The sequence below is a fragment of the Oryctolagus cuniculus genome, chromosome 5, assembly GCF_964237555.1.
Source record: "Oryctolagus cuniculus chromosome 5, mOryCun1.1, whole genome shotgun sequence".
Taxonomy (NCBI): domain Eukaryota; kingdom Metazoa; phylum Chordata; class Mammalia; order Lagomorpha; family Leporidae; genus Oryctolagus; species Oryctolagus cuniculus.
The window spans coordinates 140582339-140608797 of NC_091436.1; the positions used below are offsets into that span (position 1 = coordinate 140582339).

The 26459-nt window shown below is 41.0% G+C and overlaps 3 protein-coding genes and 1 pseudogene across 3 annotated transcripts in view; 2 read left to right on the forward strand and 2 right to left on the reverse strand.

Moving 5' to 3' along the window:
- Nucleotides 1-2789, forward strand: part of GABBR1 (gamma-aminobutyric acid type B receptor subunit 1) — a 63510-nt gene extending 60721 nt beyond the window's left edge. Inside the window, exon 23 of the mRNA XM_008262637.4 lies at nt 2635-2789. Coding sequence (XP_008260859.2) covers nt 2635-2676 — 42 coding nt within the window. The 3' untranslated portion in view covers nt 2677-2789. The remainder of the gene's footprint in view (nt 1-2634) is intronic.
- LOC100352770 (olfactory receptor 2H1) lies at nt 110-10445 on the reverse strand. Its single transcript, XM_017344998.3, has 3 exons — nt 10375-10445; nt 9859-10002; nt 110-2384 (listed from the first exon to the last, which is right to left on the reverse strand). The coding sequence occupies exon 3, from the start codon at nt 2153-2155 to the stop codon at nt 1220-1222; it is 936 nt and encodes a 311-aa protein (XP_017200487.2). The 5' UTR covers nt 2156-2384; nt 9859-10002; nt 10375-10445; the 3' UTR covers nt 110-1219.
- A 976-nt stretch (nt 10446-11421) lies between these two features.
- LOC100345940 (PRELI domain containing protein 3B pseudogene) lies at nt 11422-13673 on the forward strand (annotated as a pseudogene).
- A 1610-nt stretch (nt 13674-15283) lies between these two features.
- LOC100345684 (olfactory receptor 2H2) lies at nt 15284-16241 on the reverse strand. The gene has a single exon (XM_002714321.3). The coding sequence runs from the start codon at nt 16220-16222 to the stop codon at nt 15284-15286; it is 939 nt and encodes a 312-aa protein (XP_002714367.2). The 5' UTR covers nt 16223-16241.
- Nucleotides 16242-26459: the final 10218 nt, after the last annotated feature.

Genomic DNA, 26459 nt, shown 5'->3' on the forward strand with positions numbered 1-26459 from the left:
AATGTGTGATGGGTTGAGTGCTTATGCCCGCCCAATTCCTATGCTGAAACCTAACCCTCAAGGTGACTGTGTTAGGAGATGAGTCCTTTGGATTATGATTAGGTCCTGAAAGAAGAGCTGTCATAATCAGGATTAGTGCCCTTATAAAGGAGACTCCAGAGAGCTAGCTATATGTGAAGTATGTGAAGACACAGTAAGAACTCACTATCTTAGGGTCAGAAAGTGGACCTTCACTAGACATGGAATCTACTTTAACTTTGGACTTGCCAGCTTTCAATACTGCAAAAAATGGATCTGTTGTTTACAATCTTCTCAGTTTCTGCAAATTTATTATAGTAACCCAGATTGACTAAGCAAACATGGTAGGAACTGGAAATGAATTGAATATAGAGTTACAGTGATGACTGTAAAATACTCTTATGATGAGTATGAGTCAAGGCCAAGGGCAATTGATTCGAGTGGCAAAGACATAGTGGACCACTTTTAGAGTCAGCGAGTTTATTATTTTCAAGCAAATAAAAGTCAAAGTTGCCAGCTCCTTGGGTCTTTGTGCTATGCACCAGATAAAACTGAAGGAAAAAGGGACCAGAGAACTAAAACACTGTTTGGGATATCCCAGTTATATACTACAGCTCAATCTCCAAATTTCTTCAGCTATATCCTAAATGATGTGGGGGCAGAAAGCCTCATGGTCCATGAGAACCTGGACAGCAATAAGGACAGCCTCCCAGGTGACATGAGGAAGAGAGGGATAAATAGCCCTTAGGTAGATACTAACAAGTTTCCCATCTTTATATTCCAGGAGGATCAAAAGCTACCCTTCCAAGGATCAAATTAGTTATGGTTCAAACTTTTGCTTGTGTGACCTATGTAGTTATGTGCAAAGTCTCCAGAACGCCATTTAGAGTAGTTCCTCAACATTGGCGGGACAATTGGAGACAGAGTGGACATTGGTGGAATTAGGCAATCTATAGAAGTGAAGACAGTAAAACAGAATGGAGAAGAAATATTAACAAAGGACAGACATGATAATATTTGAATTTAAGGTATATTATGGCTATCACTACTTCCTCTTAATCTCATCCTCTCCCACCTAGACACCACATGGTCACATTATGACCTACTGTAGTGGTGTGTATGGAGAAGGTAATGGTCTGAAAAACAAAAACTTCTCAAAATCATTAGAAACTTTATTTAGAAAGTACATTAAGCAGCTCTCTCAGTTTTCCCTGTTCTCTGCATCCTTCCCCAGCAACCTCCTGAGTGCCTTCTTTACCTCCTTGTTCCTCAGGGTGTATATGAGAGGGTTAAGAGGAGTGCCCACTGCATAGAAGAGGCCAAAGAGCTTACCCCTCTCTTGGGCATAGGGATTTTTGGGCTGGAGGTAGACGGCAATGACTGAGCTGTAGAAGAGAGTGACAACCAGGAGATGGGAGGAGCAGGTTCTGAGTGCCTTTCTCCATGCTACAGCAGAGTTAATCCTCAGCACTGCCCAGGCAATGGCGCCGTAAGAGACAAAGATGAGGCTGAGAGGCACCACCACAAAGACAACACTAGACACAGATAACTGGATTTCATTGTAGGTAGTATCCCCACAGGAGAGTCGAATTAGGGAAGGGACTTCACATAAAAAATCATCTATCTGGTGATGGGAACATAAGGGCAGGCGAAGGGTGGGTGGGGTCTGGACTATTGATTGGACTAGACCCATAACCCAGGCCACAGATGCCAGCTGCCGGCACAGGCGAGGGTGGACGATGGTGGCGTAGTGGAGGGGCTGGCAGACGGCCACATAGCGGTCAAAGGCCATCACTGCCAGCAGGATGCACTCAGTGGTCCCCAGGGACAGGAAGATGAAGAGCTGCACAGAGCAGCCCAGGAAGCTGATGGTTTTCTCCGGCCCCCAGAGGTTGACCAGCATCTGGGGGATGAAACTTGTGGTGAAGCAGAGGTCCAAGAAGGCGAGGTTGCGGAGGAAAAAGTACATTGGAGAGTGGAGCCTGGGGTCCAGCAGGGACAGCAGGATGATGAGTGTGTTGCCCCCCAGGGTCAGGAGGTAGGAAATCAAGACAACCACGAAGAGAATCTTTTCCAGTCCTGGGTGTTCAGAGAAACCCAGAAGGAGGAAGCCCACGGGGGAGCTTTGGTTGACCATGGTGCAGCATACGGTCTTATAAAAACTTACCTTGGTTATCTTCAGGTTATACCAAAGCAGGTGTTTTTTTTTTCCTCTGGCCACTCAGGCTCCTATTTTTAGTCACTTCACCATCCAGTAGCTCCTTCTTTTCTCCTATTCTTGCTGGTCCACTGTTTCATGGAAGTGAGCAAACCAGAGACGTGCAGACAATGGTTGGAGTCTCACCTTAGTACTTCTGACTCTCTGGCTGGTTGCAAAAGATGGTAATGTAAGACATTAATTAATTAACTAATATTAATTAATTCAGCAAACATTTATTGAATACCTATCATGATCTGAGACTGTGCTATCAAATTTTCCCTTCATGTGTGGATGGAATTAAAAAGTAATATTATTGAGTGAATTTCCTGATCTCATACATTACTGTAGAATTCTTCTTATTTTCCAATGGTAAGCATGAAATTCCTAGAATAATTCAAATTTTATTTACTTTACAGCTTTACCAGAGACTTGACCAGAGAAACAAATGTGGACTGTAAAGGTGATTTCTCCTTTATGTGAAATCATTCAGTCTCCAGCAAGATCAATTGAGGCCGGCGCTGTGGCTCACTTGGCCAGTCCTCCGCCTGCGGCTCTGGCACCCCAGGTTCTAGTCCTGGTTGGGGCGTCCGATTCTGTCCTGGTTGCTCCTCTTCCAGTCCAGCTCTCTGCTGTGGCCTGGGAAGGCAGTGGAGGATGGCCCAAGTGCTTGGGCCTTGAACCTGCATGGGAGACCAGGAGGAAGCACCTGGCTCCTCACTTCGGATTGGCGCAGCGCGCCGGCCGTAGCAGCCATTTGTGGGGTGAACCAACGGAAGGAAGACCTTTCTCTCTGTCTCTCTCTCTCTCTCATTGTCTAACTCTGCCTGTCAAAAAAAAAAAAAAAAAAAAAAAAGAAAAAAAGAAAAAAGTAAAAAAGATCAATTGAATGAACTAAGCACTTAAGAAGGTATGATGATTTATTCAACTAAAAGCAAATATTTTCTCTGAATATTATTAAGTCCTAACTTCAACTCTTCATTATGTGTGTTGTGGAATAATAATAAAAATACAGTATCAGTCATAAAATGATCAGTTTGGTTCTATAATACCAAAAGTTCTTACAAGGATTGAGGTTCAGAAATGGAAAATTCAAATAGACTGATTTCATTTCCCCCTTTTCATAGGAAATGAAAGTTAGTAGATAAAGTACACCATATTGAGTTTGGGATATTTAAATAGGGTTTTGTTTTCATATAATGTGTGGTTAATTTTCCTTATATGCTATTCAAAACTTTTTAATTTCAATTAAGTTCAAGTTTACAGAAAATTTGCAATAACAGTTCTAAGGACTCACAAAATTTTTATCAATTTTTGGTATTTTCACTCATTTGACTATCATTCTCTCTCAATATATTTGCATATTATCATTTTTACTCTGAGTCATGTGGGAGTAGGTCGTATACATTGTATCCTTTTACTCTAAAATTTCAGGATGTATTTGTTATAAGATGATCTCTTAATTACTGTATCATAATCAAATCAAGAAGCTTAAAATTGATATAGTACTTTTATCTAATAAGAACAGTCCTATTTTGTTAACTGTCCTAATAATATCTTCTGTAGGATTGTTTATTTGTTTTGTAGGATCCATTCTGGATTCACATATTGTGAAGTTAGCAATAGAAGGCTGCTTGGGAATGCCTGCATATTGGGGTGACCATATTTGAGCCCCATTTCTGCTTCTGATTCCAGCTCCTTGCTAATGTGCATCCTGGGAGGTAGCAGGTGTTGACCTAAATAGTTAGGTCCCTGCCATAGATGTGGTAGACCTGAGTTGAGTTTCTGGCTCCTGGTCAAGTTCCTTGGTGTTGCAGCCATTTGGCGAGAGAACCAGCAGACGGAAGATCTCTGTCTATCTGTCTATCTCTGTTTGTTTGCTATTCAAATGAAGTAAATAAATAAATAAAATATAAAAAATCATATTTTTTGTTAGTGCCTGACATTACTTTCTTTAGCAACCTATTCTGTGCCACTGTACTAAAGGGTTTGTTTTAAAACATTGGAGAACTAATCAGTACGTGCCAGTGAAGCTTATGGGCTAGATGGAGAGTGATTTCCCAGGAGAGTTTATTGGCCATCATCAGAAGACCCTAGGAACTGAAGGGCAAAGAATCAAAAATATCAGGCTGGCCAGAGACAAATTTGTAGAGAAAAGGAGCCATGTGCTTGTATTAATCAGGAAATGTTTGCAGGAGTATGTGACTTTATTTTTGTGAAAGAAAGGAGAGTTGGGTCCCAAAACACTGACTTAGAAGTGGGTGCGAAGCAGCATCAGAAACCGAGTAAGTGGATGAAGTGCCTTGAGAGGCCACATATTGGCAGTAAGTATCTCCCCACTAGCACGATTTTGTGTGTGCATAAAAGCTGAATTTCATCTCTGTCTGTCCAGTCTACCTCTGTCTCTCCCCAGCCTTGCCTTCTTTCCATTGTTCTTTTCATTCTGAGGGAAAAGGACCTTTGCTTTTAATTTTTATAATATACATGATCCCTAACTTATGCTTTAACATGATTTTTTGACTATTATTGTGTAAACGTGATACGTATATAGAAAAGCTGCAGTTTCAATCTTAATCTTTTGCTGGGCTGGTGATGTGTGGCATGATACTCTCTCATGGCCCTGGGCAATGGTAGCCATCCCAAGGGCAGATGTCAGATACTCTTTAGTGTACAGTGTTGCCAGCAATTTTTGTGTATTGTGGTTTGTGTTTTGCCTTTCATAATGTCTACAAAATGCCCATTGGTGTGTATACATATGATATTCAACATTTTATTATGAAGTCGTGTTAGATGAGTCTGATGACTTACAGTCTCATGTAAGTTTTCAAAGCATGATTAAGGCAGGTCAGGCTACACAGTGATGTTCTGTGGGTTAGACATACTAAATGCATTTACAATCCTGCAATATTTTCAATTCAGGATGAGTTTATCAGGATTTACCACCATGGAAAGTTGAAGAGTATCCGTATTGTTAAATATTTGAACAGAAGGCAGTGTGTATCTTAAAAGCTTTCTGTGTCTTGATCAAATCCAGTTCCTGCCCCTGAAGAGCTTATTAATATTTGCTTATTAATATTACTTTTAGTAAATTGTTCACATGCTGTCCTTAATTTTTTTAAATATCTATTTATTTATTTGAGAGGTAGAGTTACAGAAGAGAGAGGAAGAGACAGAGAGGAGGGTCTTCCATCTGCTGATTCACTCCCCAAATGGCTACAACGGCTAGAGCTGGGCTGATCTGAAATCAGAAGCCAGGCGCTTCTTCTGGATCTCCGATGTAGGCAGCAGGGACACAAACGCTTGGGCCATCCTTCACTGCCTTACCAGGCTCATTAGCAGGGAGATGGATTGGAAGTAGAACAGCCAGGACTTGAACCCATGCCCATATAGGATGCTGGCGCCACTGGTGGAGGCCTAGCCTACTACGCCGCAGTGCTGGTTCCCCTATGTTGTCTTTTAACATTATATTCTCTGTGTTGGTAAAAGGAACCAAAAACCAAAAACCCAAACCCAAACCAAACCAAACCAAACCAAGACAAAACAAAACAAACAAAAAAACTGGAGGTGGATGTTTGGCACAGAAGTTAAGGTTCTGCTTGGGAAGCCTTCATCGCATATCAGAGGACATGAATAGAAGTCACAGTTCCACTTTCAATTCCATTTTCCTGCTAATATGTACCCTGGGAGGCAGCAGGTGATGGCTCCATATGTGGGTCCCTGCCACCTACCTTGGAGACCCAGGATGAGTTTCCAGTTCCTGACTTGGGCCTGGCTCAGACCTGGCTGTTACAGACATTTAGGGGCGTCAACCAGTGGATGGAAAATCTGTCTGTCTCTTTCTCTGCCTTTCAAATAAAATGAAAATGAATTAAAAACAAATAGCTAACTGCTCCATATTCATCTACCAGCTGTCATTCCACTACTCTTTCTGCAGGCCTCACCTTCTCACTCTCCTGTTAACTTATTGTCCCACTGTTGTGAGATAACTATTGTTTCTTCCTTCAGTTTTCAGCATCCTCTGAGTCTCTGTTCTGTCATGTTCTGTTTCACAATCTCTTTTTTCTTCATTCTCTTTTGCTTGCTTTTTTTAATTTTTTTCTCAGGCACCAACAAACATCGGCTATTACTTTACTTACTTCCCACTATTTATTCCATGTTCATTTATTTATTTATTAACTGATCCCCAGGCCCTTGCTAAAAGGGAATCAGAGAGCAATTCTGTTTTCCCATCCAATAAAGATGAGCATATTATTACTTTCACGGCTGTCACCTGTTGAGTGCTTCCTGTACAGCAGACACTGTGATCGACACGTCCTTTTTACCTGGTTCTTACAACAGTCCTTCCACGTAGGTAGTATTATCCTCCCTTCATGGAAGAAGAAACAGTCTCCATAAAGGTTAAATAACCTGCCCAAATTTACACAGCTAAAAAAGGGTAAGGCCTGGATTCCAAGCCTTTTAATTCCAATGATGATGCTCTTGGTGGTTCCACTATGGAAGACACGTGGAAACTGAATGGTTGTAAGAGGATAAAAAAATGTACAACTTACCTGCACTTAAGTCAGAGTCTCCTTATGACTTTGCTGCTATAACTTTCCCATGACAAAGAGTTTCTGGACTGGTTTGAGCCTCCACTTGTCCCTCAAGATGAGAATTAAAAGCAAAATATAGAGGAACTGAACTCCTTGGAAAGGATTGGAAGTTAGGGTTCAGGTAATAGTTGATTGTTAATGCTACTGCCTTACTTTTCAATGCATATGATTTGGGTATTATTAGTATTCTCCAGTTTTGTTTTTAGATAAAGAAACTAAAACACAAACAGATTTAATGATTTTCTCATAGCAATGTAGCTAGAGCTAAGACTTGAGTGCAGGTAGGCTGTAGCATCATGCACTAAGCATATTACACTGCCATCATTCTGCTTTTATGTATGAGGACACAGGCTGCTCTTGGTCTCATCCCAGCAAGCCAACTCCTTTTCTAGTGGCACTGCAAGTGGAAAGGAGGCATAGTGAAGTGATGCAGGAAGGAATCCCAGGACTCCAGTGCCGTGGAGAGAAACAGCTCATTAATTACGACAAGACTCTGGAGCCTCATAGCCCACAGATAATTAGTCACTGGCACTAATGGTGGTTAAGAAAGGGGAGAGGATTCAGAGGAAACGTGCCAGCAACAGTGCTCCCTGTAGTAAGGAAGAAGGTCACCACCCTCTGCTCATCCTGTCATGGGGAGTACAAAGGCTTTGTCATCATTACTTCTGTCACATGTCCCGCGTTCTTCTTTCAATTCAACAGTCTATTATCTCCTTGTTAAAACTGAATATAACTTGTACACAATAAAGTCCAAATATCTAAATGACCCTAATCAAGATAGAAAATATTTCCATCACCTTAAAACCTCTCCTTTCTACTTTTCTCACTACCCTCCCCTGTCACCTTTGTCCAGGGACAAAAACTATCATGATTTCCTTTTTTTAAGATTTTATTTATTTATCTGAGAAGTATAATTACAGACAGAGAGAAAGTTCTCCTATCACTGGTTCACTCCCCCAAAAGCTGCAACAGTTGCAGCTGGACCCATCTGAAGCCAAGAGCCAGGAGCATCTTCTGGGTCTCTCATGAAGGTGCAGGGGTCCTAGCACTAGGCCATTCTCTGCTACTCTACCAGCTGAATTGGAAGAGGAACAGCTGGGACACAAGCCAGTGCCACAGGTGGAGGCTTAGCCTACTACATCACAGCGCTGCCCTGTTATGATTTCTTACCATCATAGTTTTGTTTTTCCTCTTTCAGGGCTTCACACAACTGGAACAATACAATATGTACTCCTTTGGGTCAGGATTCTTTCATGCAGCATAATTCTTTTGCTATGTATTCACATATCAGTAACTCTTTTTTGTTTCAAAAATCTACTAATTGAAGAACAATTTACATGGAATTAAGTGAACACATGTTAAGTGTACAGTTCAATAAGTTCTGACAAGTGTATATATCTGGTAGCCACCACCCCATTCAAGACATAGAGCATTTACTTCTATCATACAAGGTTAGTTTTTCCTGTTGTAAGAACTTTGTGTGAATGGAATTAGTGCATATTCTTTGCTCCTGGGTCCTTTTGCTCAGTTTGTTACTGAGATTCATTCAGGATGTTTCCAAATACCAGTATAGTAGTTTGTTGCTTTGAATGGCTCCTATTTCATTGCATGAATATACCATAGTTTAATTCATTCACTTGTTGATAAATGTTAAGGTTCTTTCCAATTTTTGGCTGCTTTGAACAATTGTATACAGTTCTCTGTATGGATACATGTCTTCATATCTTGAGTAAATTTCTGGGAACATAATTTCTGGCTTATAGGATGAGTGTTTGTAGGAAATGCACAAACTGTTTTCCAATGTGATTATGTTATTTACAATCTTACACACAATGAATGAGAGTCTCAGACACTCCACATTATTGATAATTCTCAGTAATCTATCTCTTGCCTTTGGAAGTCCTGTTGAGCATAAAGAACTCTTCATAACAGTTTTGATTTGCTCTGAGTTGATTAATGATGTTAAGCATATTAGTATATGCTTATTTTGGTCCTCACATGTTTTTTATTTATGTTTTATTTATATTTTGGTCTTAACATGTTTTTTATTTATATTTTTATTTTTTCCCATTTGTATTATACTATTTGACTTATTAAAAGTTGTAATTATAACATATAATATGCTAAATACCTTTGGAGATTGTGAAAATTATCTGTTCTTTATCTGTTCCTCATTATACTTTTCAAAAATTTCATTTAGTTTTATTTGAAAAGCAGGCACACACACACACACACATGCACACACACACACACACACACATGGTCAGATGGACAGAGATCTTTCATCTGCTAATTCCCCATTTACCCATAATAGCCAGGGGTACTGAGTCAGGTTGAAACCAAGAGCCTGGAGCTCAGTTCAAGTCTCCCACATGGGTGGCAGGGACCCAAATACTGGAGCCATTACCACTGTTTCCAAGGGTTCATGTTAGCAGGAAGTTGGAGTTGAGAGCAGAGCCAGAATTTCAATCCAGGCACTCTGCTATGGCATATGGTGTCCCAGCCGCCATCTAACTCCTGGGCCAAATGCCTGGCCCTGAAACAATTATTATTTGCCTGTTTTATGAATGATGACTTTCATCTTTGCTTCTATATTTATAATTTTTAATTATATAAATAAGAACTTTTCCTTTTCTCTGTTTGTTGTTTATTTATGTAAGTAATAACTCCTGGATTTTTAAAATTCTCTTGCCATTATTCTCACTATTTATTTTAATGTTTAAATTTTCCTAGATTCAGCTATTGGGAACCCATTGAATTTTTGATAAATCTCCATCATTTTTCGCACTACACAATGCTCCATTTTTATCTTGTATCTTCCCTTTCCTGTCTCTGGGGTCACTCACAGTCTCCAAGGACTCTTGGTTGTTTTTATTGGAAGATGGGGTTTAGAAAGCAAGATCTGGGTGCTAGGTGTTCCGATTGCTATTGGGATGTCTTTGTTTCAAAATAAGGCCCTCTCATCTAGATTATATACACATACACACACATACACACATATAGTTGTATAAATACACGAATATATATATATATATTATTTTCTATACTTACCTTCTGCTGGACTTCAAGATCTCAAGCCTTGGAAAAGTTCCCATCTTACGTCATTGACAAGGAGTAGACCATTAAATTCACTCTGAATGTGGTGATGTTCTCCATGTGGAGTCTGTTTCTGATGGAGCCTTCAGGTGTGGCTTACTAGAAGAAATATGTAGACTAGGGCATCAGAAAGAGTAATTCTCTGTTCTTGACATACCACTACATCGGGGGTGACTGCCCAAGAGTAGCTTTTGGCTCTTGTTTAGCAACCTGTATGCCCAGATATTTTTATAGTGGAAATTCTTTTTTTAAAACTTTTACTTAATAAATATAAATTTCCAAAGTACAACTTTTGGATTATAGAGGCTTTTCACCCCATAACTTCCCTCCCACCTGCAACCATCCCATCTCCCACTCCCTCTTCTATCCCATTCTTCATCATGATTCATTTTCAATTATATTTATATACAGAAGATCAACTTAGTATATACTAAGTAAAGATTTCAACAGACTGCACCCGCACAGACTCACAAAGTATAAAGTACTGTTTGGGTAGTAGTTTTACTGTTAATTCACATAGTACAACACATTAAGGACAGAGGTCCTACATCAGGAGCAGGAGCACAGTCACTCCCATTGTTGATTTAACAATTGACTCTCATTTATGACGTCAGTAATCACCCGAGGCTCTTGTCATGAGCTGCCAAGGCTATGGAAGCCTCTTGGGTTCACCAACTCTGATCTTCTTTAGACAAGGCCATATTCAAAGTGGAAGTTCTCTCCTCCCTTTAGAGAAAGGTAGATAGTGGAAATTCTTAATCCAGGAGAATGGAGTTCCATATGGTCAGTGTTGTGCATTTACTTGATGGAACAAAGTCCCCATTGCCACAAATTTTTACAAACCAGAGATTGTATGATGTTTTCCTATTCTTTCTTGGCTTCTTGGTGTGAAGGAAGGAAATATTGCAAACAAATTAGTGTTTCCCCTTAATTTTCAACTTCTATTTCAATCTCAAGGGAACTATTATTTGTTTTTTTTTTTAAAGATTTATTTATTTATTTGAAAGTCAGAGTTACACAGAGAGAGGAGATGTAGAGAGAGAGAGAGAGGTCTTCCATCCGATGCTTTACTCCCCAGTTGGCTGCAACAGCCTGAGCTGTGCTGATCAGAAGCCAGGAGCCAGAAGCTTCTTCCGGGTCTCCCACGTGGGTGCAGGGGCCCAAGGACTTGGGCCATCTTCTACTGCTTTCCCAGGCCATAGCAGAGAGCTGGATTGGAAGTGGAGCAGTCGAGTCTCGAACCGGGGCCCATATGGGATGCCGGTGCTTCAGGCCAGGGCATTAACCCACTATGCCACAGCACCGACCCCCTATTATTTGTTATTACAGTGTGGCAACAACCACAAATATTTGAAAGGTTGCCATAATGAAAATCCTAGGGTCTGTGTTTTGGTTGTAATAATTCACTGTGTGTGTTTGTATGAGATTATGAACTTGCTGAGTTTCAGGTCTTCCTCCATTTTGTCTATTCTTTGGAAGAGAAAAGAAGAAAGAGAAAGAAGGCAAAAGATGACCAAGATGGCAAGTGGCAAAACGACAGAAAAGACCCTGAGGAGGAAGGAAAACAGCCACGTGCAATGGACAGAATGCTGTGTACCTATCCTGCCACATTCACATGTGGAAGTAATAACCGGAATGTAACTGCATTAGGAGATAAAGGCCTTTGGGCAGTGATTAGGGCATTAGGTGTTAGTGACCACAAATAAGAGACACAAGTGAGCTAGCCAAGCCCATTCACCATGTGTAGACACAAGAAGTCACCATTTGAGTCACAAAGTAAGCACTTCTTTGCCACAGAAATTGCTTTGGTCATGGACTTCTGAGTCTCCAAAACTGTGAGAAATAAATATGCTATTCATAAAATGCCCAATTTATGTCTTTTTGTTACAAAAGCCTGAATTGACTAAAACAACATGGTAGGAACTGGAAATGAAAGTAGAGATGACCGTCAAGCACACTCAATGCAAGAAAGGCAGGAGATGCTCAGGGTGGAGTGGAGGTAGGCGTAGCCTCTCTGCCTCCTTGTCCCCTAGCACCCCTGGGACATTGCACAGGCCACCTGCACTGTGAAGATCTGGACCTTAGAGCACGTCTTGGACCACCCATGGAAACTGTTAAAACAGCGGCAATGCAGAAGTGCTCCAAACCACAAGCTTGAGTGTGATTAGAGGTGATGTGCTGGGCAGATACACAAACCCCTCTGAAAGTTGTACAGCCACAGATTTCTCCATGTGGAGGGAGAAATGCCTTCTGTTGTGAAGTCTCTGAGTGGGGCAGCAAAAACCCAAACACATGGGCAAGAGGATTCTATAGTTGATCCTGTAGAGAAAATAATGGAACTCAAATCTACTAGTGCTTCATCTACAATTATGGTTGCAGTAGATGAGAGACATACACAAGCCAAGTCCTCAGGATTCAGAAAAAGATATTTTAACTCAAGAAGCCACAACCACAGTGAAAGGAGTTAGCCTCAGTGGTTGCCTCGAAGGGCTGATGACAAGGACGACGTCTTCAAATGCAAAAAGGCTGAGAAGCAAAGGAGTGAGTAATACATTAACTAAATGCCGAGACTGAACTATTGGTGATACTACAACAAGAGGAAGCATAAGGGCATGGTTGGCGGTAGCAGTGTTTGTTGAGAAATGATACTGCCAGTCAGCATTTATCAACAGGCCCCCAGTTCTCTCTGGACTGCACATGTATTTATTTATTTTTTAAATTTCAATTTCAGAATAGTTTTAAATTTACAAGACAAAAATTATAGGGTTGTGCAAAGAGTTCCCATATACCTCACACTCAGATTCCCCTATTATTAGCATCTTCTGTCTATTTTTATTTAAAAATACAATTATATTTTAGACAGATTGTTTTCAATATGCTGGAGTATGGCTATGTGACTTTTGATCAAAATAAAAAACGCAGGGCTTCTAAATAAAATCAATCACCTGAAATTAGTGCTGTATGACTGTCTCATATAGAGGGTTCCAATATTAATTCAAAATATAACAATTGTATTTGGAATTTGGTATTAATGTTGAATCTCCTTAAGGTAGAATTTACAGCTTTTCCCACCCTGGGACTCTACCTGGTTTTGGGCCAGTCTTGGAATAACACAGAGTCACAGATTGTGCGACTGCCATAAACTGCAATGGCTTGCATGAGGGAACTCAGTTTAAAAGGAGAAACTATATGATTTTAACAGACATTAACTTTCAGAAATAACCTGCTCTGCTAAAACCACAGTATTTTGCTTTAGTATTTAAATGTTATTTTGGAATTCACATTAGCACTAAAGTAATATATGACAAAAATATGATTTTTATTGTATCAAAGGACACTGTATTGTTTTACTAAAGTTTTGTAACTTAGCAAAATGATTGCCTTCCTCAGATTTGTATTTCCTTAGTATTCTGTACATTGGGCTGGTTATGTAAACTCAAAAAATAAAGTCATTATTTGAGTTTTTCAGCTCCCTAAACTTAAGCAGAATATCTATTAATGTCTTTTAGCATTTCTCACTTGCCTTATAAATTGTCATGTATTAAAAATCATAGTTTTGTAATTGTTAAGGCATGATATGTCAGGTTATTTGAATACAATTAATTTTTGAAGTAATTGTGACCACAAAAACAATTTTACATGAAAATTGCCCATCATTTGAAATTAATCAAATGATGTCTTGATCTGATGAAATCTTTACTTAATATATACTAAATTGATCTTCTGTATATAAAGATAATTGAAAATGAATCTTGATGTGAATGGAATGGGAGAGGGAGCGGGAAATGGGGGGGTTGGGTGTGAGGGAATTTATGGGGGGAAAAAGCCATTGTAATCCATAAACTGTACTTTGGAAATTTATATTTACTAAATAAAAGTTAAAAAATTGCCCATCATTTGAAATTAATCAAATGACATCTTGATCTGAAGTACAAATTGTTAATGTGTTAATAATATGGTGCCACTGTAGAGGAAGGTGGGGGCACTGGTGAGACAAAAGAGAATAATCGTATAAAGAGGAGAAAGATTGGTCTAAGCCACCTACTAAATGAATTGCAATATTGCTTTTATTCATGGGAGATCTATATTTTGGATGCCAGACGTCTGCAAAATGAAAAGCCATCTAGCAAATATATTTTTTCATATCTTGTAGCAGGAAATGACTGATGACTAAATAATGCTCTTAATAATGCTCTTGCCCTTGGAGTTGCATGCAGAGCATTTTTTTGTGAACAGGTGTCTTACCTTTGTTTTACCTTGCTTAATGCAACAAACTTCTAATCAGATTTCCTTTAAAAGAGACCAGTTAATACATATACATAAACCACAGAACTAGAATATCAATGTAATTAAAATTTAGTGGTTTTTAGCTTAAAATATTTAGTTTAAGACTTTGTAAGACATTTTAAAGACAATTTAAATCTGAGGCCTCTGATTATCTTTTTTTGTAACCAGAGATGATTTTTATAACTGAAATAAAATTTCATCAAAAGAAAATACTGCTAAATATTGATACCTGATAAAAAGTTGCCTTGTATAATTTCTGAAAATTATACTTTTTTCTGAAAAGGATCTAATGCTCTAATGATAAAAGATTCCTGAACAAAACAAAGCAAGTAACACCAAGACTTGATTATGTGGCTGGTAAATGGGTTACTTTTAGACTTAGAGAGAGTATTATTTATATACAGTTGAAAAGTAGGAAAAAGCCAAAAGTACCAGCTCCCTGTGTATTTGTGCCACATACACCCAAGGATGACACTGAAGTAAACAGACAGGAAGACAGCAAAAGGCATCCTTCCATGCCTCAGATTTTCTGTGCAAGTTCTCCAGCATGCCATGATGAGCAGCGCTTCTATACTTTCACAGCAGTTGAGGAGAGATTGTGTAGTCGTAGATGGGCATAGTGGAACTGAGGAATCTATGCAAGTGAAGACCGTGAAACAGCATCAGCAGGGAGCAAGTCAGAAGCCAGAGCTGGAAATCAAGCCCAGATTCTCTGGTGTGGGACACGGACATCTTAACCATGAGGCCACCCCCAGCCCACCCCACCCCCACCCACCCCACATTTCATGGAGTGCATTTTGAGTGGTCTCAGGTGTTGCTGTTGGGCAGCTAGTTGAGGTCCACTGGCTTAGACTAGGAAGGAAATATTGAGTTTACAGGTATGCCGGTGTTTGAATTTAAAGTGTTTTATGGAGACAACTACCTCCCCTGGACTCACTCCCTGTCTGATTCCATGTAGCCACATCATGACCCACTGCAGGGACTCACGTGTGAGTGTGTAGGGAAGGGAATGGCCCACAGAACTCAATATTTTATTTTATTTTTTTTTACAAATAGTGCAGAAACACTCCTTCATTTAGAAAGTAGCTCTCCTTCAGTTTCCCCTGAGCTGCCCACTCTTCCCTAGCCATCTCCTGAGTGCCCTTCTTACCTCCTTGTTCCTCAGGGTGTATATGAGAGGGTTAAGTGAAGGAGTGCCTACTGCATAGAAGAGGCCAAAGAACTTGCCCCTCTCTTGGGCATAGGGACTTTTGGGCTGGAGGTAGACGGCAATGACTGAGCTGTAGAAGAGAGTGACAACCAGGAGATGGGAGGAGCAGGTTCCAAAGGCTTTCCTCCGCCCATTTGCAGAGTTAATCCTCAGCACTTCCCTGGCGATGGCGCCGTAAGAGACAAGGATGAGGCTGAGGGGCACCACCAGGATGAGAACGCTGGCCACTGCCATCTGAATCTCATTGTAGGTGGTGTCCCCACAGGAGAGTCGAATCAGAGCGGGGACCTCACACACAAAGTCGTCCACCTGCCGGTGGGGGCAGAAGGGCAGGCGGAGGGTGGTTGGGGTCTGGACCACTGACTCCACCAGTCCAGTGACCCAGGCCACAGATGCCAGCTGCCAGCACAGGCGAGGGTGGACGATGGTGGCGTAGTGGAGGGGCTGGCAGACGGCCACATAGCGGTCAAAGGCCATCACTGCCAGCAGGATGCACTCAGTGGTCCCCAGGGACAGGAAGATGAAGAGCTGCACAGAGCAGCCCAGGAAGCTGATGGTTTTCTCTGGGCCCCAGAGGTTGACCAGCATCTGGGGGATGAAACTTGTGGTGAAGCAGAGGTCCAAGAAGGCGAGGTTGCGGAGGAAAAAGTACATTGGAGAGTGGAGCCTGGGGTCCAGCAGGGACAGCAGGATGATGAGTGTGTTGCCCCCCAGGGTCAGGAGGTAGGAAATCAAGACAACCACGAAGAGAATCTTTTCCAGTCCTGGGTGTTCAGAGAAACCCAGAAGGAGGAAGCCCACGGGGGAGCTTTGGTTGACCATGACCTGGTCCTGTGCAGGCTCTTGGAGGGAAGAGGCTGTCAGACCAGTGTGGATTCTTTTAGGTTATTCCAGGTGGTCGTTTCTCTTCTGCCTCTGCTCACCCAGCCCCGTTTCCCAGGCACATCAGCATCCAGCCCTCCTCTTCCCCAGTTCCTCCTTATCAAACATTTGTTGGGAGGGAGGAAACCACAAGTGTGCTGGACCACAGAGGAATCCTCACGCTGTACCTTGCTGGCTGAGGACAATGTAAAACACTCAATAACTAATTACTCCTCATTAATTCAACAATAAACATTCAGCTCTTTTGTTCTGAATACTGTGGTAGCTCTTATACTTTCAGGAAGAATTAGCAAAAACATTTTTAACAGAAATTTTCTATGATACATATTTGTGTAGGATTATTTTTATTGTGGGGCATAAATTTCCTAAAGTTATTCATGTTTTGTTTTCTTTATCCCCCTCTTTTTTTGACAGGCAGAGTTAGATAGTGAGAGAGACAGAGAGAAAGTTCTTCCTTCCTTTGGTTCACCCCCCAAATGGCCGCTACGGCCGGTGCCCTGCGCCGATCTGAAACCAGGAGCCAGGTGCTTCCTCCTGGTCTCCCATGTGGGTTCAGGGCCCAAGCACTTGGGCCATCCTCCACTGCCTTCCCGAGCCACAGCAGAGAGCTGGACGGGAAGAGGAGAAACCGGGACAGAATCAGCGCCCCAATCGGACTAGAATCCGGAGTATTGGCGCCTCAGGCAGAGGATTAGCCTAGTGAGCCTCAGCCCCCGCCTCTTTACCCTTTTTGTAGGAAGACCATCCAGAAGCTGAAGAAAGTGAAGTGACCTTAACTGCAGTGAGATCAATTTGATAGTTTTTCTGCTTCCTTTTTTAAAAACAATTATGATTTGTTAAATTATTTTATTTATTTAAATATCATTATTTAAATTATTTAAATATGTTAAACAGTATATTATTTATTTAAATATTATTATTTTATTTATTAAATTATCATTTATTTATTGTAGACAAGATTTGTCTACAAATGGAAAGTTCTAACTTGAATTGAACATTATGTGAAATGTAGCAGAATAAGACAAAAAAATCCTGCCAATTGTCTTGTTCTGGGGATTAAAAATAAAAATGGTTAAACAATTAAAAAATATTTTTCCTTTCACATAAGATTACATCAATAGCAAAACACACTGAGCTGGGGCTAGTTGCCCCATCCACGGGGTAATCAACTAGGACACGAGGAGTGCAGACCTGAATGGAGAGGCAAACCAGACACGAGAAGGGAGACCAAGACAGTATTCTGATCAAGGTCTCACTTTACTGGAGAGGGAGGCAGCTTATATAGTACAAGGCAAGGATTGTAGCAGTCGAGGGCAAGCAGGGATCATTTTACAACATAGTTTGTAGGAATGGTTTTACAGGAGTTTTAAATCAACATCAGTTTGACAAGGGGAGTTACCATGGGGTTTTACAGCCACCAAATGTGCTTATCAAGGTACAAGAGGTCGTGAGGTCAGGGGGGCACTGAAGCCAGACGGCCAAGCGCCAACCATATCAGTGATCTGTACAAACGGAGCTTTCTAGTGATTCATAGTTGAAGGTTAATCTAAACAGAGGCCTATACAGGGAGACCAGCACAGTGGCTCCCAACAGCTGGTGCTGTTGTGCAGTGGGTTAAAGGCCCCCATGCAGTGCTACCATCCCATATGGGCACTGGCTTGAGTCCCAGCTGCTCCACTTTTGATCCAGCTCTCTGCTATGACCTAGAAAAGCAGTGGAGAATGTCCCAAGTGCTTGGGCCCCTGCACCGGTGTGGGCCCCGGCTCCTGGCTTTGGATCAGCACAGTTTTGGCTGTGTGGCCATTTAGGGAGTGAACAAGCAGATGGAAGAACTTTCTCTCTGCCTCTGCTTCTCTGTAACTCTGCTTTTCAAACAAACAAACAAACAAATAAATAACTGACTCTGTTGGAACACAGAAGGTGAGCTCAAAGTTCAGGGTGGCATGTGGCAGCCACACTGACAGTTAAGAGGCAAACACCATGGTAATCTGACACAATCTTGTGAAGGCTGCTTAGAGCAGGTGGCAAGCCAGTTAGTGGTCCCACTGGTGGAAAATAGGAACTTATGGGACAACGCCATCATCTTCCCATGCCTGTGTTTCCATTCTGTGTTCAAAGCTATCTCTCACTTCTCTTTATCAACCAGACATCCTCTTTTTTTTTTTTGTCTTCTATATTTCTTTCTCCATTATTACATTTTTCTTTGAAGATAATATTTGTTCCTCTTTAACAAATTAATTACTCAATCAAAAAACTATGCAAAATGTATCTATGTATTTTACAGAGTAATAAACACATGATATACTGGGCCCCTTCCCAACTTAAAAGCAGAATAAATTTATTAGTATCTTAGGAACTTTCTGTGTGCGCCATCATAATCACTCTCCTTCTTTGCCCTATAACTCTTTTCTTCTATAGATTTATTTACTTATTTGGAAGGCAGAGTTACAGAGAGGCAGAGGCAGAGAGAGAATATGATCTTCCACCTGCTGGTTCACTCCCCAAATGTTTTCAATGGCCAGAGCTGGACAGATCTGAAGCCAGGAGCCAGGAGCTTTATCCATGTCTCCCGCATGGGTGCAGGTGCCCAAGGACTTGGGCCATCTTCCACTGCTTTCCCAGGTCACAGCAGAGAGCTGGATCAGAAGAGCATCCGGGACTAGAACCGGCACCATATGGGATGCCGGCACTGCAGGCGGTGGCTTTAACTGCTATGCCACAATGCCGGCCCCACATAATTCTTTTTTAAACTTTATCATATATTTTTGTATCTCAGTAATTTCCTACCATGTTTTATTCATCCATAAACCAGAATTTCTCACATTCTTATTCTCTTGATAACTTTTCTCACTGCATTTTTTTAAAGAAACATCTCCAGTCTGTATCTTCCTTTGACTCTGCTGTGTCAAGTTTTCTGTCTATTAGCACAATCATTTTCTCTGACACCAACAAAGGCAGGCACTGCCCTTCCTATTTCCCATGAACTCCACACATGCATGCAGTCATTTATTCCTTTTTTGATCACCATGGAACCAGATATGTATTAGCTACTACAAGCTGAGATACAAATTCTGCTCTTCAATTCAATGATAATCACCCATGGTTTTAATAGTTACCTTCTGGTGAGTGATTCCTATACATACCAGACAACGTGCTGATATTTTCCTGGAATACGTGATTCTCACAACAGTGAAAGTTAATTATTATTATTCCCTCCCTTACCTAAGAAGAAACAGCCATAGAGAAGTTAAATAACTGTGCAAAGCTACCCAGCCAGCAAGTGCTAGGGCTGAGATTTGAGATCTTGTTTGATCCCAAGCACTACTGAGGACAAGTGGAAAGGGAGGGGCTCTAGAAGAAGAATAAACATGTAACTTACCTACAATCTGGTCAGAATCTCCTCATCACCTTGCTGCCAGAAGTTCCCATGAAAAGCAGCTTTTGGACTGGTTGGAGTTTCCACTTGATTCTCATAAGGAGAACTTTATAAACGCACAGTATGGGGGAACATTAGTTACATCCTTGAAAGTGATTAGAGCTTAGATTTCAGGTAGAAGTAATGAGGGCTTGTGCTACTTCCATGGACACAATGTGTGTCTTTGGCTTATTTTCTTCTTCCTTTTAAATTTAGATATAATTTACATAATAAAATGCACATATTTTAATGTACAGTTCGTTGAATTTTGAAAATGTATTCATCCAGGGAAACACCATCCTAGTGGAGCTATAAAACATTTTCATTACTCCAGAAAGTTCCTTGTGCCCATTTCCAATCATTCTCCCCATTCATGCTCTAGACAACCACTTTCCTGATTTCTATTGTTTTTGGTTGTTTTTAATCTGCTTTAGAACTTCATATAAAAGATTCATCCAACACGTACTTTGTGGTGTTTGGTTTCTTATACTCTGAATAATATTTTAGAGATTCATCCATTTTTTTTTTTGTATAAATAGTCCATTGCTTTTTAAAAATTTACCAAGAGTAGCAATGCATTATTTAAATATATACAATGTGTTCATCCATTCACCTGTTGATAGAATTTGGTTTTACAGTTGTTGAGAAATATGTCCCTTAGTATTTTGGTTTTTGTATACTATGAGAGGCAGAGGAAGTCTAGCTTCATTCCTCTGCATGTGTATATCCAATTTGCCCAACACTGTTGAAAAGCTTTACTTTTTTCCAATGTGTGCTCCTTGTAGCATTGTTAAAGATCTGTTGCCTGTAAATATGTAAATTTACTTCTAGGGTCACCATCCACTGGTGTAGGTATCTGTTTTATGCCAATGACGTGCTGTGCTGTTTTAATTTCTGTAGCTTTGTAATATATTCTAAATACAGGGAGCACAATGCCTCCTGCTTTGATTTTGATCTTATTGCTCAAGATTGCTTTGACCATTTGTGATGTTTTGTCAACTTTGTTTTTTTTTTCCCCTTAGTTCTGTGGAGAATGCTACTGGTATTTTGATAAGCATCACATTGAACTGGTATATTGTTTTTGTTAGTATGGATATTTTAACAATATTCATTCTTTCAATCTATGAACACACATGATGTCTTTCCATTTCTTTGTGTTCCTTAATTTCTTTTTTTATTATTCATTTATTTGAAAGTCAGAGTTACACAGAGAGAAGAAGAGACAGAGAGCGAGCGAGCGAGCGAGCAAGAGAGAGGTCTTCCATCTGATGGTTCACTCCCCAATTGGCCGCAGTGGCGGGAGCTGTGCTGATCTGAAGACAGGAGCCAGGAGCTAGGAGCTTCTTCTGGGTCTCCCACGAAGGTGCAGGGGCAAAGGACTTGGACCATCTTGTGCTGCTTTCCCAGGCCATAGCAGAGAGCTGGATTGGAAGTAGAGCAGCTGGGTCTTGAACCAGCACCCACTGGGATGCCTGCACTGCAGGCGGCGGCTTTACCCGCTACCCCACAGTGCTGGCCCTATGTGTACCTTAATTTCTTTCATTAATGGTTTATAGTTTTCATCACATTGTTTATAGTTTTCATCGTAGAGTTTTCACCTCTTTGGTTAAATTTCTCCTAGGTACTTTTTGGCAGTTATTGGATATGGCATTGCTTTCTTAATAATGCACTTTTTTTTTTTTTTGACAGGCAGAGTGGACAGTGAGAGAGAGAGACAGAGAGAAAGGTCTTCCTTTTGTTGTTGGTTCACCCTCCAATGGCCAACGCAGCTGGTGTGCTGCTGCTGGCGCACCACACTGATCCGAAGGCAGGAGCCAGGTGCTTCTCCTGGTCTCCCATGGGGTGCAGGGCCCAAGCACCTGGGCCATCCTCCACTGCACTCCCTGGCCACAGCAGAGAGCTGGCCTGGAAGAGGGGCAACCGGGAGAGAATCCGGTGCCCCGACTGGGACTAGAACCCAGTGTGCCGGCCCTGCTAGGTGGAGGATTAGCCTATTGAGCCGCGGTGCTGGTTGATAATGCACTATTGATAATGCACTACTGATGTATAATAACTATACTAATTTTTGTGGATTTTCTTTTGTATCCTGAAACTTTGCTTAATTCGTTGATCAGTTCTAATCATTTTTTGGTGAAGTCTTTGAGGTTTACTATATTCTCCCTCCCTCCCTCCCTTCCACCTTCCCTCCCTCCCTCCCTTCCTTCCTTCCTTCCTCTTTTTCTCTTTCTTTTTCCCAGCATAGCTACTCTTGCTTTATTTTGGGTTCCATGTGCCTAACATATGTTTTTAAACAATACTATTCTTTTAAAAATTTAATGTATTGATTTTTATTTATCTGAAATGTGCATGTGTGCATACACACACATATACACACACACACATATGGAGAGAGACAGGGAGAGGGAGATCTTCTATCTGCTGGTACACTCCCCAAATAGACACAACAGCCAATACTGGGCAATGCTGGATCCAGGATCCCAGAACTCAGTTTGGGTCTCCCATGTGGGTGGCAGGGATTCAACCACTTAAGTCATTACCTGCTGTCTCTCAGTATACCTATTAGCAAAAAGTTGGAATTGGATGTGGAACCAGGATTCAAACCCAGGCACTCTGACATGGGATACAGACATCCCAAATAGCTTAACTGCTGCAACAAGTGCCCACCCCAGAACTTATTCAATCTTTCACTTTCAGTCTATGTGTGTCCTTAGAGGTAATGTGAGTTTCCTGTAAGCAGCAAACAGGTGGTTGTTGTTTTTTATTTATTCAGTCACTCTATGTTTTTAATTGGAGAATTTAATTCATTTAAAGTAATTATTGATAAACAGTATTGCTATTTTGTTGTTTTTTCCCTAGCTTTACGGTAGTTTCTTTATTCTACTTTTGCAATCTCCATTTGTAGTTAAGCAATATTTTCTAGTAGCATGTTTTGATTCCTTACTTTTTATTTTTGGTAAGTCTATTATACATTTTGCTTTGTGGTTACTATGAGCTTACCAAATTACCTTTTGGTTATAATGAGCTGTTTTGAAAGGAAAGCAACCTGGCATTGATTATAAACAAAGGAAAAGAAAGAAAAGAGAAAGTACTAATGAAATACTGTACATTTTGGGGCTGGTGCTGTGGCGCAGTGTGTTAACGCCCTGGCCTGAAGTGCCGGCATCCCATATGAGTACCGGTTCTAGTACCGGCTACTCCACTTCTGTTCCAGCTCTCTGCTATGGCCTGGGAACGCAGTAGAAGATGGCCTAACTCCTTGAGCCCCTGCACACGCATGGGAGGCTCGGAAGAAACGCCTGGCTTCGGATTGGTGCAATTTTGGCCATTGCAGCCAATTGGGGAGTGAACCATCGATGGAAGACCTCTCTCTCTGCCTCTCCTCTCTCTGTGTAACTCTGACTCTCAAGTAAAAACCAACCAACCAACCAACCAAACAAAAACAAAGCAAAAAAAAAAAAAAAACCTAAAGCACAGATGGTTTACAAAGCATGTCTCCAGCATCAGAGCATCCTGAGTTTGTACAGTTAGTCTTACCAATGAGTTTTCTACCTTCTGGTATTTTCTTTTTTACTCATTAGTATCTTTCTTTCAGCCCAAAGAAGTCCCTTTAACATTCCTTGTAAAGCAGGTCTGGTTGAGATAAATTCTCTCAGCTTTAGTTTTTCTGGAAATGTCTAAGTCTTTTTCTTATCTAAAAGACAGCTTTGTTAGAAATAGCATTCTTGGATGGCAGGTGTTTTTTTTTTTTTTTTTTTTTTTCCCCAACTTAATACTGTGTAAAAGACTCATTCCACTCCTTCCTGGCCTGTAAGATTTCTGCTGAGGAATCTCCGGTGAGGCTAACTAAAACACATTTATATGTTATATCTTTCTTTTCTCTTATAGCTTTGTGAATCATCTCTTTGCGTTTAAAGAGCTTGGTTATAACATATCTTGTGGTAGACTTGGTTGAATTGACTCTGATTGGTGACCTCTGACTCCCTTCGCCAAGACAGCTGTGTCTCTAGGTTTTGGAAATTTTGTTATTATTTCTTCTTTCTTTGAAGATTTATCTATTTATTCATTTATTTGGCAGAGTGACAAGGAAGGAGAAATGGGGCAGGATGAGAGAGAGAAAGAGAGAGTGAGAGAGAGAGATCTTCCATCTACTAGTTCACTCTCCAGATGGCCAAAATAGCTGGTGATGGCCCAAGCCAAAGCCAGGAGCCAGGGACTCCATCTGGGTCTCCCACAAAGGGAATCAGAAACCTATGTAATTGGGCCATTATCTGCTGCATTCCAGGCCCACTCATAGGAAGCTGGATCAGAAGTGGAGGCAGTACTCAATTCCAGTCTGACACAGGAGACAGATATCCCAAGTGGTGGCTTAATCCACTGGGCTAAAATATGTGCTCCTATTATTATCTTTCATTTAGCTCTTTTCCTTTAACAGTCTCAAGAACACCTGGAATCCCAACAATTTGAATATTTGTTCTTTTAGTGCTATCTCACAGTTCCAATAGATTTTCTTTTTTCCTTTTGATTTTTTTCTTTTTTTGTTCTGCAATTGTTTATTTTCAAAGAGCTTCTTCAATCTGTGAAACCATGCACTGTGGTCCCTCATCTGACCTCACAATTGCTGTGAAGGTGACTTACTGTAGGATCAAATGTTCAAATTGTAGTTGTGCTGAGATGATTGTTGGAGTACCTTACTCAACTCCACTTTGTTCTGTCTCCCCTGCAGCCTCTAAGCACAGTTAAAGCCCTCTCTTTGGCTCCTTTCATTTATAACTTCTGCCATCCTTCTTCCTGGAATGCTGAAATAAAGAGTAGGGTACTCGCTGCTGTTTTGGACCACAAAAATGTGGGCCATACTTTAAGAATAGCTGAGCAGTGAACTCAAAGGAATCTGGCCATGAGTTCTTTGTGGAGCAGAACTGCCATATTTGCTCTAAATCATCTAAATTTTGATTTTTAAGAGTGTATTTGGGGGGACTGGCATGGTGGTGTAATGAGTTAAGCTGCACCTGCAGCACAGGCATCCCCTAAGGGAGCTGGTTCAAGTCCCAGCTGCTCCACTTCTGATCCAGCTCCCTGCTTATGCTCCTAGGAAAGCAGTGGGGAATGGCTTGGGCCCTTGCATCCACCTGGGGGGCCTGGAAGAAGCTTCTGGCTTCTGGCTGGCCCAGCCTTGGCTCTAATGTATATTCAGGGGCATGAATCAGCAGATGGAAGACCCCTCTGTCTCGCTTCTTCACTCTGTAACTCTGCTTTTCAAATAAATTAAAAAAAAATTTAAAGTATTTATTTATTTGAGAGAATGCTCTTATTTGCTGATTCATTCTCCCCACATCTCTTTCCCCCACATCTGCAACTGTCAGTAGGAAGAAGCCAGGAGCTAAGAACACCATCCAGGTGGCAGGAACCCAGTCACTTGAGCTATTACTGCCTCCTCCCAGGGTTCACATTAGCAGGAAGCTAAATCAGGAGCTGAAGCTGGGGATCAATCACAGGTACTCTGACGTGTAGTGCAGGCATCCTAATGATGTCCTAATTGCTAGGTCAGATGCTCACCCCTCTTTTCTTTTTAAAAAAACAAAATACCATATATACACTGTTTGAATCAATTTTTCAGCTAATTCCACTGAATAAACCTTTGTTTACTTAGTTCCCTATTGATGTTGTTTTCATTTTTAAGTTACAAATAATATCACATGGATATTCTTGTACATAGCTTATTTCATACACACATAAGAATAGGATAAATTCCAGCTGTAGCGGCCATTTGGGGAGTGAACCAACAGAAGGAAGATCTTTCTCTCTGTCTCTCTCTCACTCTCTATAACTCTATCTGTCAAATAAAAAAAAGGATTAGGATAAATTCCTAGAAATGGGATTGCCAAGTTAGAAGATTTGTACATGAAAATTCTTTTTTTTTTTTTGGAAAGGCAGAGTTAGAAAGAGAGAGAGAGAGAGAGAGAGACAGAGAGAAAGGTCTTCCTTCCATTGGTTCATCCCCCAAATGGCCACTATAGCCGGTGCCCTGCGCCGATCCAAAGCTAGGAGCCAGGTGCCTCCTCCTGATCTCCATGTGGGTACAGGGCCCAAGCACTTGGGCTATCCTCCACTGCCTTCCCGGGACACAGCAGAGAGCTGGACTGGAAGAGGAGCAACTAGGACAGAACCAGCGCCCCAACCGGGACTAGAACCCTGGGTGCCAGCGCCACAGGTGGAGGATTAGCCTAGTGAGCTGCGGTGCTGGCCCCATGAAATTTCTTAAGTTGTATTTTTACCATGTCCTTTGATAACACAAATAATTATATGTAACATGCACATAAACAATAAGGTATAGTAGTATCGTAATGAATATTCATATTTTATTTTAAATATTTATTCATTTATTTGAAATGCACAGTTACAAACAGAGGGAGAGACAGAGATTTTCTTTTCTTTCTTTTTTTTTTTTTTAGTGGGAGGTAAAATAGCAAGGTTTATTAGGGAAGGGACATCCATAAGGATGGATGGGCACCTCTCCAAAAAGAGCCTGAGAGACTGGGTGGAGGGGGGTGGAGGTTACATGGTTGAGTGGAGAGATTACACCTGGGCAGATCAGGCAGGCGGCTCTGCAGAGAGGCAGAGGGCTGAGTGCACAGTCCAGTTGAGGCCGAGTTTTTTTTTTTTTTTTTTTCACACAAACTCCAATTTTATTAAAGTAATTTGATACAGTTGGGGGCAAAATCTGAAGACATTGAGCTATTGAAGTAAATTAATTTTTTCCCAAGT